Source organism: Aythya marila (genome assembly GCF_965140915.1).
Source record: "Aythya marila genome assembly, chromosome: 1".
In the NCBI taxonomy this organism is placed as follows: Eukaryota; Metazoa; Chordata; class Aves; order Anseriformes; family Anatidae; genus Aythya; species Aythya marila.
The window spans coordinates 43,068,891-43,083,526 of record NC_139042.1 but is presented as its reverse complement, the minus strand read 5'-3'; the positions used below and the strand labels follow the sequence as shown (position 1 = coordinate 43,083,526).

The 14,636-nt window shown below is 41.5% G+C and overlaps 1 protein-coding gene across 8 annotated transcripts in view; it reads left to right on the top strand.

Annotated features, from left to right (window-relative positions):
* The window catches only part of KLF12 (KLF transcription factor 12), a 251,068-nt gene that overhangs the window by 83,875 nt on the left and 152,557 nt on the right, over nt 1–14,636 (top strand). For all 8 annotated transcript variants that reach the window (XM_082762378.1, XM_082762375.1, XM_082762381.1 and 5 more), the window contains one exon: nt 13,821–13,910. In XM_082762378.1, the coding sequence (XP_082618504.1) occupies nt 13,845–13,910 (66 nt within the window). In that variant the 5' untranslated portion in view covers nt 13,821–13,844. The remainder of the gene's footprint in view (nt 1–13,820; nt 13,911–14,636) is intronic.

The window sequence follows — 14,636 nt, the reverse complement described above, 5'->3', positions numbered from 1 at the left end:
GAATTGTTCCAAGGTTTCACAATGTTTCATGCTAACTGATGTGTTATACATTCCACACTTATCTTTCCTCTTGACACATATGTGTTACTTTCTTTTTATAATCTTAAATTTATTTTATATACTTTGTATGATTGGCTGTATATAATAAATTTTAAGGGTGCTGTAATCTAAGTTCAAAGGATCTGTCATTGTAGAGCTATATATTTGCTACTCTTATATCTCTTTTTGTTTGTTTTGTTTTGTTTTGTTTTCTTCTTTTTTTTTTTTCTGTCATTTTCATGGCTATACCCATAGTTACTTAAAATGTTCTTTAATCTGAAAGCAGTTATTTTGTTTATTGGCAGAAATGTTCACGTGCAGTACACTTTTTATCAAATGCATTTGAGGAATTGCAGCTTCACTTAGAATCTGTGGGAAATGCATGCTGTTGACATTTGAAACCTGTTAATTAGAAAGTCTTAATAATTAATTAGAATTGCCTTTAAAGTGGACCCTAATTCCCCCATCATTTATTGCTTGTGGAGTTCAATGTGACTGTTTCCTATTCTATACAAACATTTTGGTCATCCTGCCTTGGGTAAGAAAATACATCATGTGAGCAATCGGGTATCCGATTGTGACTATCTAGAAATTGATGTGAGCAGTCTATGCTACTGCAGACTTCTTTTTCACATATTTGGTAGATACTTAAAAATTCCCATTCACAAATTGAGGTCCTTTATAATTCATTCACTAACTGAACAAAAGTCAGTTTGCCCTCTTTTTTTTTTTTTTTTGGAAGTACACTAATGAGTGCTATTTGCCAGCTTTGATATTAATATTTTCCCAGAAATTTGTACTGAAGCCCGTGGGGAATGGGAAGACCTCAAACTGATGTTAAATAGGGCAGAGATCAGGTTGCGACAGGATGTTAAACATTTGCAGTTTGGGAGTTTCATCAGAGCATACACCCTTTCTTTTGAAACATCGGAATAAGCAGTTTGTTTGCTCCAAAGCAAGAAGCATCTAAAACAATTGCCATACTTCCATACCCATGGAAAGTACTGTGCGAAAGGGAAGGTTGATAAACTGATGTTTAACTTCTGGCAAATAGTCTGACTTCTTCTCCTGAACATGCAATCATTCAGCTTAATTTAATTAGTACTTTGCTATTTCAGCATATGCTGATTCAAATGGTATTTATACACAGTTTTGCAAATACGAGCAGCAGAACCAGTCTACACTTTCTCAGTGCTTTTGCTCCTGCAGAGTTGCTAGGGCAAAGGCTGTGGTTACAGCTCTTCCTAACAGATGGGATGGGGCCACTGAAAGAATATTTTTGGTTTCATCACTTGCTGCCTATCATCTCTATGACTTTGAACTCGAACCATGTCAGACGGTTTCTGAGGTCCTGTGAGAATCAGCTCTGCTGCTTGCAGGTGTGCCCAACAGTATCTGGCGTTGGAGGGTGCAGCTGCATGCAAGTGTCTTCTCCTCTTTGTAAGCCTGCAGTAAATTTTCTTCTGTCCCTCTACTTGGCAATTCAACAAGCTGAGCTGGAAACCAGCACCTGACTTCTGGGAAGGGGTTCTCTTATATCTGTCATGTACTGGTCTTTCTTTAAGAGTAAAAAATGTTTTTTAAAATTGCCTGTGAAGAAGTAAAATCTGAACTGAAAATGCAGCCTGCATAACTGAATTTTCTACAGTTTAGTGGTTACATTTTTAACCCAAAGGGGGAAAGCTGACTTCTCCTGGTACATTTTTGGTTCTGCTTATATATTGGAGCTCTCAGATAGATTAGAAACACTTTTGTTGGCTATGAGCAATAACAGCTTCTTAAAATTTCTGTGTCCCAGCTGCTAGAAGGGAACTAGGCATAGTTAATGACTACATTATCTTACATTGCTCTTGTTAAGAGGATATAGTTTGTAAAGGTTGTGATTTACAACAAGTCAGCTTTTGGCATTGGCAATCAATTTATAACTACATTTTATCCTAGGGGAGGGAACATGGGATGTGGAGGAGCAACGGTTTTCTCCCCATGCTGAAGGGTTTGGCATGACCCACCAGCTGGTTATGCTCGAGCAAGACATACAGTATTAGCTGTAGCTTGTTTGCTTCCCTTTAAAACCAGAATGAAAAGGGCAGTGTAACGTAAGGAGGAAGCACTGATGTCCAGGCCCCTGAAACCTTTTCTGCAGTTGTTTCAGCATTCCCTCTGGGGCTTTGTGGTGGCAGAGCTGAAGGTGCAGTCCTGTTGAGGTGACGGTCCCTTTGGGCTGCAGGGAGTGACATAGCCAAGCAGGCCCCTTAGACTGCATCTTGTCTTCTTGGCAAAGAAGAATGATGTTTGGTCATATGGCCTGTCACACTGGAACTTGTACAAAAATTTTGGACAAAACCATGGCTACTTCTACCTGCTAAATGTTCCTTTTATTCTCCAGTGTGTGAGGTTCATATTGTAACTGTCTCCATGGAAGCAGACTTTTGCACATTGGCAGGTGGGTAGAAAAGCATGCCAACACGTTCCCCACAGTTCAAGCAGCTCCTTTTCCCACCGGAGCAGGTAAGGGCAGAATTTGGACTAGAATTCTGGTCACTGTGTATTTCCTGGTAAGCTCCTGGGCAGTTCCATTCAATGCTCATTTGCTCACCTGTTACAAAAAAGCCACAATTTATGCAATTAGCAGATACAGGAAAATTTTGTCAGATGGCAGAACTATTCCCTTGACACTATGTTGATGTCACATACTCCTTCTAGCACCAGGAGAAGTTAATTAAAAGCATGTTGTGACCTGAGACTTATTTTTGATTATACAAACTTTGATTTTAGTCTTCAGTAAATACAAAAGACATGGGGACTTCTTAAACGAAAACTGATGTAATAGAAACTGCTTTTACCAGCTGTTTGTGTCTTATGCAATTATTTTTCTCAAGATTAATAACTGAGGCAACAGCCCCCCTAATTGTAAAGGTAACCTTTAAGGAGCATGTGTTTTACAATTTGCATCAATATAACATTTACAGGACTATTAAAAATCTACACTTTCCTGACCGATTTTTTTTTCCTATTTGTTTGTTTTTAATTTTAAGCCTCACATTCTTCAAACTATTCTCCAAACTCAAGGGCAATTGACATAAGAGCGGAAAGCTACTTTGGAAATTGAAAAGTAGTTTTTTAAAACCACTTGACTTGTAACTGTGGTCAAGGACAAGTGGCAATATAGGTCAATTACTATTTTTTTTGGTGAAAAGTCATACGTTTCCACTTGATAGTAACCTTCACTACTTGTCAGTGCTTTAAACAAAAACAAAAAACAAACAAAACAAAAACACGGGAAGGTATGAAAAGTTTATTTTACTGTTACGCATCATGAAGCGTTATGAAAATATTTTTTTAGTTTCTATTAACTCCTGTGGAAAGATAAATGCAGTGCATGTTTCTCTGAAACATACCATTTTTTCAATATCTCTCTCTCTACTGAATAGATGTCTCTTTTTCAGCTTTCTCTATGTGGTGTTTTTTAGTGTTTTTTTTTTTTGTGTGTGTGTGTGTGCGTGCATGTACTTGTGCAGGAGACATGTTTTTGAGCAAGGCTTTTAAGTGCAAGACTAAAAAAAGATCCACAAATATTAAGGAAATCATTTGGTGTTTTAAAAAGCTTACCAATTATTCTGTGAATATTGTACTAGAAGGAGAACAATTAAGTCATTATAGTTGGTAAGAAGTTAAATGTACGGTTCTGATACAATTAATGTTACCTGTAACAGCGTTTGAATGATACATACAGGAATGATCAATAATTGTTTGTAGAGGTGGATGAAAGTGGCAGGAGAGTGGAGCTGATGTAAAAGGATTTTGAGCAGTTTAAGCTGACAGAGTTGCTTGCGGAGTCTGAGAAATAGCAGATTGGCTTCTAGTTTCCAATGCACTTGATGCTCCTCTGTCACCTGGAAGCTGACCACATTTCTTTGGTTCTATTTATATTTGCTAAAACTAATTTAAACCCAAACAAACCAAAAAGATTTCAAAAGCGAAACATGAGAACTTGGTTTTCTTTCTGGTTCTATGACTGAATCTTGTCTGGACTTGAACTTTTCCCCTGGAGACAGATTTGTAAAAATATGTAGCAAATGAAAACACAGCGACATCCTTAGGGACTTGGCTACTTAACTACTTTTGGAATCCTGCTGTCTGCAAAATTAATATATATATTTTTAAATTTTATTTTTATTAAGGCTCTAGGAACCAGAGTAGGAATTGAAGAAGCTTGTGTTGCATGTTCATGTCTTTGTGCTGATAACAGCAGGGTGCAGCCGGACATGATCTGGTACATCAGATGAGGATCTCAGCAGGACACCCTGAGATAAAGGCCAGCCACTGCACGTGCTTCTCAGGTGCTGACAGCACTGAGCCACAACTGCTGTTCAGGTGTGGGCTGTACCAGGCATGCCTGGTTCTAATACGATACCATACTCAGAGGCCATCATGGAAGATATATTTACTAGACCTAGAGCTATAGTGTCTCCATGATCACTGGACGCCATGTAGATGATGTATGTCTGTGATATATATACACACATAGATATATGTAGACTGCATGTAAAGAATGTCATGCACTGCATTTGGGTCCACCATGAACTCTCTTTAGGGCTAACAGGCAGAGCAGAAAGAGACGTGTGGACTAGTGAAAAATAGCCTTCCTGTTAGCTGTAGTTAATTTTTCTTTACAGTCACATGCTGATCTGATGTCCTAGCATATTTCCAGAAGTCCATTGCTGTGCTGTTTAAGATTGAGTTTCAGATAAGACATAAAACGAAGTATTTATGTATGTCTTTATTGTTCAGACTGGCTTCTGCAAACTCTGTTCTGTCCTCACTAAAGGAATTTCATTTTGAATTGGAGTGATCTCGGATCAAACACACCCGTTTCACTTGAAAACAGTGTAAAGTTTAAGGCTTTGGTCTACTTATTTCTTAAGAAATTGTTTCACTTTTCCTTGAAGTGTCAATAAATGAAAGCGATCCTTTTATTTTCTGGTAATTTGACTTAAAATTCAAGTTCAGAGTAAAATGCAGAACTACCAGAGTCTCTGCTTTCATTATGAACATTTCACACAGCTATAGACATAATTACATATGATGAAGATCCTATGGCAAGACATGGGCTGTTAACCCCGATTCCCTGGCAGAATTCCCAGTTGAGTGATTACCTTCTAGCTACATAAATTTACTTTTATTTTCTATTGGATAGTTGTTTCCTTCACTTATTGGAATGAACTGCTGTTATATACACTGTGGCAATGTTAACTGGTATACTTTACTCTAGAGATAACTTCAGTTCAGTGACTAACAAATCTCATTGTATGGTGTATAAAGGACTTCTTTGGAAATGAAGGTCTTCAGCAAGTGCAGGAGATTGAGGTAGAAGGCAGTTTCATGGTTCTTTCCTGTGAAAATTTGAGAACACATTCTCCTTGGCTTCCTCTCCCTGTGGAGATGGTAGTGATATTTGAGAAGAGATGGCAATCTTTTCTTCTAGTCTCCCTTGAATCAATGAGAAAAGGCATTTCAAACTTTTAAAACCGTATCTGGTTATACCCTTAAAGGGATGCAACATATCATCAAAAGGTTTGCCTTAAATGAATCACTTCAGATATTTTGCCCTGAGGTGTTATGCTGTCTGTTGCTTTGTTAATGGATAACTTCAGTGTAGTAATGTAAGTAATGGGAATAGCATGAATTTAGGTATTCATCTTCAGAAGAATCAACAGAGTAATCTTATTGCCAGGGCAAATAAGTAACATGGGCTACTTTGTGGTTAGTTCAGTATTAGTTATTAGGTCATATGTATTTAAGTTAGTTGTATATTAAAAAATAACAATTAATTAATTAATTAATTATAGAGGTCCTGCAAAAATGACCAAAAGTTTTGAAAGCATAAATGAGAATATAATGATGAATTTGGAAATTACTGCATGTGCAGAAAACTTGTGTAAAAATGACTGGAAGATGAGGCAAGGCAAATTGTAAGTCATAGCTTTGAGACAGGAAAGCTGCTTAGGGACTGTCCTCAGCTCTTAGCTTTTCAGAAGTATTCTCCTTAAACCTGAAACTTTTAAATTGTACATTTAATTTGACTCTGTTCTTCCCGCAACTGGTACTGCATTTCTCAAAAATGAAAGTGATAGAGATTGTCTCATGTTAGATGTTAAGTTCATACAGAAGTGCAAAGGAATCTGTTTTATTAGTCACATTGCATAATTATGGAAATGGTGCTAGGGTCAAGACAAGGAGTAAAATTCAGGAGGATGCAGAGATTTCTAAAGGTGTGATGTTCCATAGAAAAATCTGTCCAAATAATGGTATGTTCAGTGGTTCACAAAATGTGGGGTCCTGCAAGAGAGGAAAGGGGGGGCTGTGAGAAACCAGTATGAGCCACTGGTCGGTGCCAAGTAGTCATAGAATCATAGAATCATAGAATATCCTGAGTTGGAAGGGACCCTTAAGGATCATCAAGTTCAACTCTTGACACCGCACAGGTCTACCCAAAAGTTCAGACCATGTGACTAAGTGCACAGTCCAATCTCTTCTTAAATTCAGACAGGCTTGGTGCAGTGACCACTTCCCTGGGGAGCCTGTTCCAGTGTGCAACCACCCTCTCTGTGAAGAACCCCCTCCTGATGTCAAGCCTAAATTTCCCCTGCCTCAGCTTAACCCCGTTCCCACGGGTCCTGTCACTAGTGTTAATGGAGAAAAGGTCTCCTGCCTCTCGACACCCCCTTACGAGGAAGTTGTAGACTGTGATGAGGTCTCCCCTCAGCCTCCTCTTCTCCAGGCTGAACAGGCCCAGTGACCTCAGCCGTTCTTTGTACGTCTTCCCCTCCAGGCCTTTCACCATCTTCGTAGCCCTCCTCTGGACACTCTCCAACAGTTTCATGTCCTTTTTATACTGTGGTGCCCAGAACTGCACACAGTACTCGAGGTGGGGCCGCACCAGCGCAGAGTAGAGCGGGACAATCACCTCCCTTGACCTACTAGCGATGCCGTGCTTGATGCACCCCAGGACACGGTTGGCCCTCCTGGCTGCCAGGGCACACTGCTGGCTCATATTCAACTTGCTGTCTACCACGACCCCCAGATCCCTCTCTTCTAGGCTGCTCTCCAGCGTCTCATCGCCCAGTCTGTACATGCAGCCAGGGTTTCCCCGTCCCAGGTGCAGGACCCGGCACTTGCTCTTATTGAACTTCATGCGGTTGGTGATCGCCCAGCTCTCCAACCTATCCAGATCCCTCTGCAAGGCCTTTCCACCCTCATTCGAGTCCACAACTCCTCCAAGTTTGGTGTCATCAGCAAACTTGCTCAAAATACCTTCTATTCCTACATCCAGATCGTTTATAAAAATATTGAAAAGTACCGGCCCTAAAATGGAGCCTTGAGGGACCCCACTGGTGACCGCCCGTCAGCCTGACGCAGCCCCATTTACCATAACCCTCTGGGCCCTGCCCGTTAGCCAATTGCTCACCCATCGTATGATGTTTTTATTTAGCTGTATGGTGGACATTTTGTCCAGTAGGATCCTATGGGAAACTGTGTCAAAAGCCTTGCTGAAGTCCAAAAAAATCACATCAGCTGGTTTCCCTTGGTCCACCATACGGGTGATCTTATCATAAAAGGAAATCAGGTTAGTTAGGCAGGACCTACCCTTCACAAACCCATGCTGGCTGGGACCAATGACTGCTTTGTCCCTCAGGTGCGCCTCAATAAGTTCGAGAACCATCTTCTCCATGATTTTACCAGGCACTGACGTGAGACTGACAGGCCTGTAATTGCTAGGGTCTTCTTTCCGACCCTTCTTGAAAATCGGCGCAACATTTGCCAGCTTCCAGTCTACCGGGACCTCTCCAAATTCCCAGGATCGTTGAAAAATAATTGAGAGAGGTTCCGCGATGACGTCCACCAGCTCTTTCAGCACCCGGGGATGAATCCCATCCGGACCCATGGACTTGTAGGGATCCAGGTGGAGTAGCAAATCCCGCACACGTTCAGGGTCGGTTGGGAGTTTGTCATCCCCACCGTCCCGGTCCTCCAGCTCAGGGCACCCTGGGTCCCGAAGCCCATCATCGGCATTGAAGACAGAGGCAAAGAAGGCATTAAGCGTCTCTGCTTTGCCTATGTCATTGTCTGTGAGGAGACCTACCCTATCAAGGAGCGGCCCTATGTATTCTTTAGTTCTCCTTTTTCCATTCACATATCTAAAAAAAACCTTTTTATTTTCTCTCACAGACACAGCCAGCTTCAACTCTAGGTTGAAGCTTCAACTCTAGGTTCTAAAGCTTCAACTCTAGCTTCAACTCTAGGTTCTAAAGGTACATAAACTTGCAAAGCGGTGCTGTTAGTGTGTATTGCTGCAGTGTCTGCATGTGGCAAGGTGCTGGCAGCAGAGGCTCCTCTGTGAGGAGAGGCCAGGGCTGCCCTGTGCCAGACACAGCCAGCTCCAGCCAGCTCCAGTGACCCCACCACACGGCATGGCTGGGCCCAGCAGCCAAAATGGCGGCACCTCGGGGAAAATGTATGTAAGAAAGGGCAAAACACTGCACAGGCTGAACACCGTGGTTAGAGAGGAGGTGTGCAAGGTGCTGGAGTAAAGACTCCCCTGCAGCCCACCGAGGAGACCTCGGTGGAGCAGGTACTGCTGCCTGTGGAAGAGATGTCCACAGCGGTGTCCATGGAGGACATGAAGGAATTGTAGGCTGTGGAGAGCCCACACAGGAGCAGATTTTCCTGCAGGACCACATCCTGTGGGGAATGACCCCTAAAGAGCAGGGAAAAACATGAGGAGGAAGGAGCAGCCAGGAGGAACTGCTGTGGGCTGATCGCAGCCTCCATGTTCCCCCTGCATCACCTGGGGACAGTGCACAGAGGAGTCTGAAGGGAAGGGCTGAAGCTGAGCCTAGGAAGAAAGGAGGGGTGGGGGGAAGGTGTTTTACTTTTTGTTTCTCACTGTCCAACTCTATTTTAATCAGTGACAAATTAAATTAATTTTCCCCAAGCCAAATCTGTATTGTGACAGTGATTGGTAAGGGATCTTTTTGTCTTTATCTTGACCCACAAGTGTTTTCGTTTTATTTTCTCCCTCTGCCCTTTTGAGGAGGAGGAGTGAGAGAGTGGCTGGGTGGGTGTCTGACAGCCAGCCAGGGTCAACCCACCCCTCACAAAATGTTGACTTATCAGCTGAACATTTTGGTGTTTCATAGAAAAGTTTACAGTCATTGAGGGCTTTGTCTTGTGTGTGTGTGCAGCACTTCAACATAACTCAGTCCATTATCTTCATTAATGACAGCAGTAACTAGCATCATGCACCCTTGCTTCTGTATATCCCTTGCATTCATGAGATGAAACGAGAATGAGCCAGTCTTGCACAGGAACATAAATAAATGACTGTCAATGCATGCAGATGATGTAGGGTCTGGGTTTTGAGCTCGCTGCTGTCTTCCTGCACTAGCGTGGGGTTGTCAGTCTGGCCAAGCATGCTCTGGGAGAGCATCATTTCATTTCTCATGCATCAGTACTGAGCAGCTGGATTTCAAAATAGTGGAGACTGGGGTGTGTGGGCGGGATCAGATTTTGTCATCTTGCACTTAGAAGATATTACAGAGTGAATTTAGAGGCATCTTTGGTTGCCTCTCAGGGCAGGAGCTTGGTTCTGGCACCAGCTCCCCCTGTTGCTGTTAAAAGCTTGCATCGTGATTTTTGAAGGTATGGCTTGACCAAATAAAAAACCTGGCTTCAAAACTACGGGCCTTCTCCCAAATGGATCCAAATTTCATAATGGTGTCATTCATAATTAAATGAATAAACACTACAGGATGCTGGGGGGGAGGGGGAGAGAGGTTGAACCAGGATGAGATAAGAGTTTTTGTTTTGTTTTGTCTTCCCCTTAAGTAGCTGATGATAATTTGATTAAAACTTGCAACAGACAGTTGTCCTTGTAAAGAAAATGTCAATTTATAGTTGGAGTGATGCTGTACTAAAAATGTAGGTCTTTTGGAAGGGGGGAGAGTCTTGTTATTAGACTGATTGCAACAGCTTCTCAGAAGAAAAGCCTGTAAACCTTAAAGCTTATTTGTTTTGTGTGACAACTACTGCAGTAGCAGTTGTGCATATGGACCTGGGCATGATTAGTGTTTCGTGTTAATCTTTCGAGGCAATGAATGCCCAAACGTGATCAGTGAAAGACCGAAATGGATAGCAGCGAGAAACAGAGGTTTCTCTCTTTTAGGATCAGTTGGTTTATTGATCCAAGAGAACAGATGTTTTCATAAGGTCATGCAGAGCCTGGCTTGATAAGGGCCTGGTTTAGGACATCTGCTGTGTGTTTTGCCTAAGTGTGTGACCAGAGTCCACCGGGTGGACTGGGTTGGGAGGAGGGAGGCTGGACATCAAAGGGCTGTCATATAAATTCACATCACCCTCACCTGTGGGGTGCTGAGGGGCTGCAATTCAGCTGCCACAGTGGGTGAAGGGGGTTTAGTGAGCCAGGAGGGGACTCTGGCCTGAAAAATGTATTGGTTTAGTACATCATAGCAGCAATCTTGGCTGGTGGGTCTCCTGAGTGTAATAAATTAGCATGGGGCACTAGAGCAGCCTGGCCTCACTCAGGTGTGAATGCTCCATCTGGCCCAGCTGACCGGAGAGGCTCCAGAGGGAGCTCCATGCACTCCCCCACCCCTGTGGAGATGAGGCAAGCCCGTTTTCCTTAGCTGATTGCCCACCGTATGCAAACCTCGGCAATTACGTTCTATTTGCTGAATGGCTTTGAACATACTGTAGGGCAAACGCTGGTTACAGCAGGAGAGCGTAGTTCTGAGAGATCAGCTCTCTGAGCGAATATTGGGCTAAACGCTTCGTCTGTATGTGCGACACACAGATTAGATCCACTCGGCAGTTACCGGGCGGTGGACCCCCCCAGGATGTGTCACACGATGCCCTTTCAGCTATAAACGCAGAAGGATCAAATAATTTGGAAAGAATCTACTCCGGCGATTATTGCTGCTCAGAATTATAAACGACCCAAAAGCCAGAAATATTCACTGAATTCATCCTTCAGACCAGTGCTCAAAAGGCAGAGTGTTGCTCTTAAGAAATATGATTTTAGACAACAAAAGGGGAAGCAAGTGCTCTGAAAATTTGGTTAAATGTAAATGTGTTAAATGGTACATGAACTAGTCAGGTTTTCATGATTTATCAGTTTTAAACTTCAAAGGCTCTGGTTAGCTTGCATTTTTAAAACTAATGAGTTTATCACAGCCAGTGGGAAAAATGGTTCAAGTATATCAGCTGTAAATTGGTACAAAGCACTAAAAGGGACATTAGCCTCTAATCAGATTCTAACAGTTCATTAAACCTGCCTTTCCTCAATTGCGCTTTGTCTGCCCCCCTCCTTCTGCTTGTGCCTCCTGCGGAAGGCAGCCACGTCCCTTTTTTCATTCGGGTAAGACCTCCTCGGGGACGTGAAGCAATATCAGCTCATCCTTCTTTGTCTACAAGCTAAACAGCCCAAGGGATGCTTTATTATGGTATATTCCTGATCTTGCTGTAAAACTCAACTGTACTGCTTATAAATCATGAAAGGAGGGGGACTTCTCTGCTTGCAGAGCAGGCGCTGGGAGAGCCTGGAATGCCAGGCTGGCTCCTGCTGTAGCTCCACCCGAAACCACATCCAAACCACTGAAGCTCAGTGACGCCCTAGGACACGAGATCCCTTTCTGATAAGTAAACAATGCACCGCCCTTGCTGGGAAGAGGGATGTAAAGCCTGGAACCATTTCAGTGAGCTGTTTGTGGCATCCTGCTCCCTCCTTCTCTCTCCCCATCCCACACCTCAAAGACTGAATAATGATCAAGGTGTACAAAATGAGTTGCTACAAAGATGCAAGAAGAGGTTTTTTATTGTTATTATTTTATATTTTTTTTCTTCCTGTTGTGTGAAGCTTAAAGTAGATATGCAGTGGAAGCATAGCATGAACTTGGAACATCGCAATTGCTCAACTTGTCTTCATCTCCATATGTTTGAACGTGGAAATGCTAAGCTGAAAATTACTCATTTGGTCTGAAATTTTGTAATTTAAGTGTTTTGAGTTTTTCTATAAACTTTATAATTTTATGTATTTAGTTATTTATTTTACAAATATGAGATAAAAAAGTGCTGTTTTCCTTTCTGTCGCAATGCTCTCTGCTTTACTACCAAGTTCCTGTCCCCCCCTATGTTACCAAACCATAGCCACTGCTCTGTGTGCTGTAACACATGGGTTCAAAGTGAGGGTGATGGGAATTTTAAACAGATCATTTGCTCTGCCTTTGGCACTGTGTTGGAGCATGCGTGTATTGGTTTCCCTGCTCTTTAGTATAAGTTATTTAAATTACAACAAAGTAAAGGAATATAAAGAAGTAAACGGTTGCTGCAATACTTAACTCCCTAAACAGCCTGGGAAGATCCTGGGATACAGTGCCTTAATTGGAAAAAAAAAAATGTTTAAATTAATTAAAATTTTAAAAGAGTATTTTGGAAGCTTTTAGGAAGCATTAGGGCATACCATTTTTCCTTGAAATTCCCCCAAAGCAGCCGTGATAATAAACAGGGCAATGAACACAGGAATTCCTTCTGAATAACGGCACCACACAGTACTGAACAGATCTGCTGCCAGTGAAACACACGGAGAGGGTTTTTTCCATTACAGTGCATTTGTTGAGGACTAAGAGGTAGCGGTTAGCGCGGCGGTGAGTTCCCAGTATCAAGTGCTGTGTTCCAGACAGGGTCACAGATAAGTAAGTTGCTGCGAATGAGTCACTTATAAGCAATATGTGCTAGAGTTTCACTATTTGAGAAACATCTTTGACGTTTTCGCATTTCTGTGCAACTGACCAAAGTGTTTTGATCCATAAGGTCATATTCTCGCTAGAGTGATAAAATGTCTTTATTCTCACCGTGTTGTTCAAACCAGATGGCAGCTGAAGGGGCTAGCTTTGAAACACCATCCTTGAGCCTTGACTACATTAGAAGATTAACTCAGGTTAAGGTAGTGTTTGAACTGAAAGCACCAGAGATTGTTTTGCATATTTCATAAAACACTCATGCAACAGTGGGACGAGGCATTTGTAATAAGGATGTTGATTCAGAGAAGTACAGTTTTGCAAATCCCACTTCAAACTGAAACTCTCAGCCTGTATTGTTCATTACTGAAAGGATGTTTTTTTCACTCTTTTTTCTGATTTATTTTGTATGAGGAGTGAGCGCATGGAGATTCTCATTGAGAAAAGCAATTCACTTTATAAGATAATGATATGAAATCTGAGAATGTGTTGAAGATGTGTGTTAATTTACTGTGTGCATGTACAGCTCTTCAATATAATTTATTTGAATTCAAGTGTATGCTTTCTGTAGGTGATATAAAGTACAAATGTGTGATTCAAATCAAATACACCTAAGTATACTGCCAAAAATCTGAAGCTCTTTGGCATCACTGCTCTCTTTTCCAATCCTAAAGCAACAAATGTATATATGTGCATGTGTGTGATTCATTGCAAATTAAAAAATAGTAATTTTCCTTTTTTGTTCACAAAGATTTAGTTCTCTTTTAAGGATAACTGAAAATGTAACTTATTATTTTTAAAAAAATAGCAACTTGATAGGTACTTTTTGAAATTATTATTTCATGTTTGTTAACTTTAGTTAGGAAAAACTTATTTTACTTCTGCAGTATTATAGAATTAAAACAGTGAATTTAATCGAGTGTCTTTCATCTTTTTTTGATTAACCTTGTCCTTTTTTTGCCTTAGGACATCAGCGACTTTGAAAACAGAATGTTAATGCTTGATGGGATGCCGGCAGTCAGAGTTAAAACAGAGCTGCTGGAATCTGAGCAAGGGGTAAGCAGAGGTTTCTGTGTGGCTTCACTCTTCAACACACTGGTGACCCTTGCCAAGCTACTCTGTGGTTAGCTGTCTCTCCTGTTGTATTGCTGTTTTCTGTTACCACTTTGGAGCTCATTTTCTTGGGAAATTTTTCAGGCAGCTGGGAACACAAAACTCTGTGGAAGACACACGGAAATTGTCTGGGTTAGAGATGCTTTCTGTGGTGTATTTTTACGATTGCAAAAAAGGGTGCAGTTTAAAATATGGGGAAGAATAATGGATTATGGCAAAGAAGCCAAATCCGTATGTCCAAGAAGGCCCATACATATTTATGCTATTCTGCTTTCTTGGGCTATTTGCTTTACCATGATTGTTTTGTCCTTTATATGCTTATCTTATTCCATTTTCTGTTTGAGCAAAATTGCTCTTTTGGGTGGAATGTACTTGTTTATTGTTGTGATAAGAAGCTAGAAGCTTCAGATGGTTACAGTTAGTGTCACAGAGTCTGCTGAATACGAAACAGACATTATGAATATGATTTTAGATTTTTGCAGAGCAACCATTCAGTGTTAGATGTTAATTCTAGTGGCAGATTTAAGGAAAATGGATGACTTAAGTTTTTGGACTTGTTCGGGGTATTTTCTTACATATGTAGTAACAACTGTACCAGGGATTGCAGCTTACTATGGCAGGATCTGTTTTTAATAGAGATGTTTATAGAGGCTAATAGGATGAAGTTTT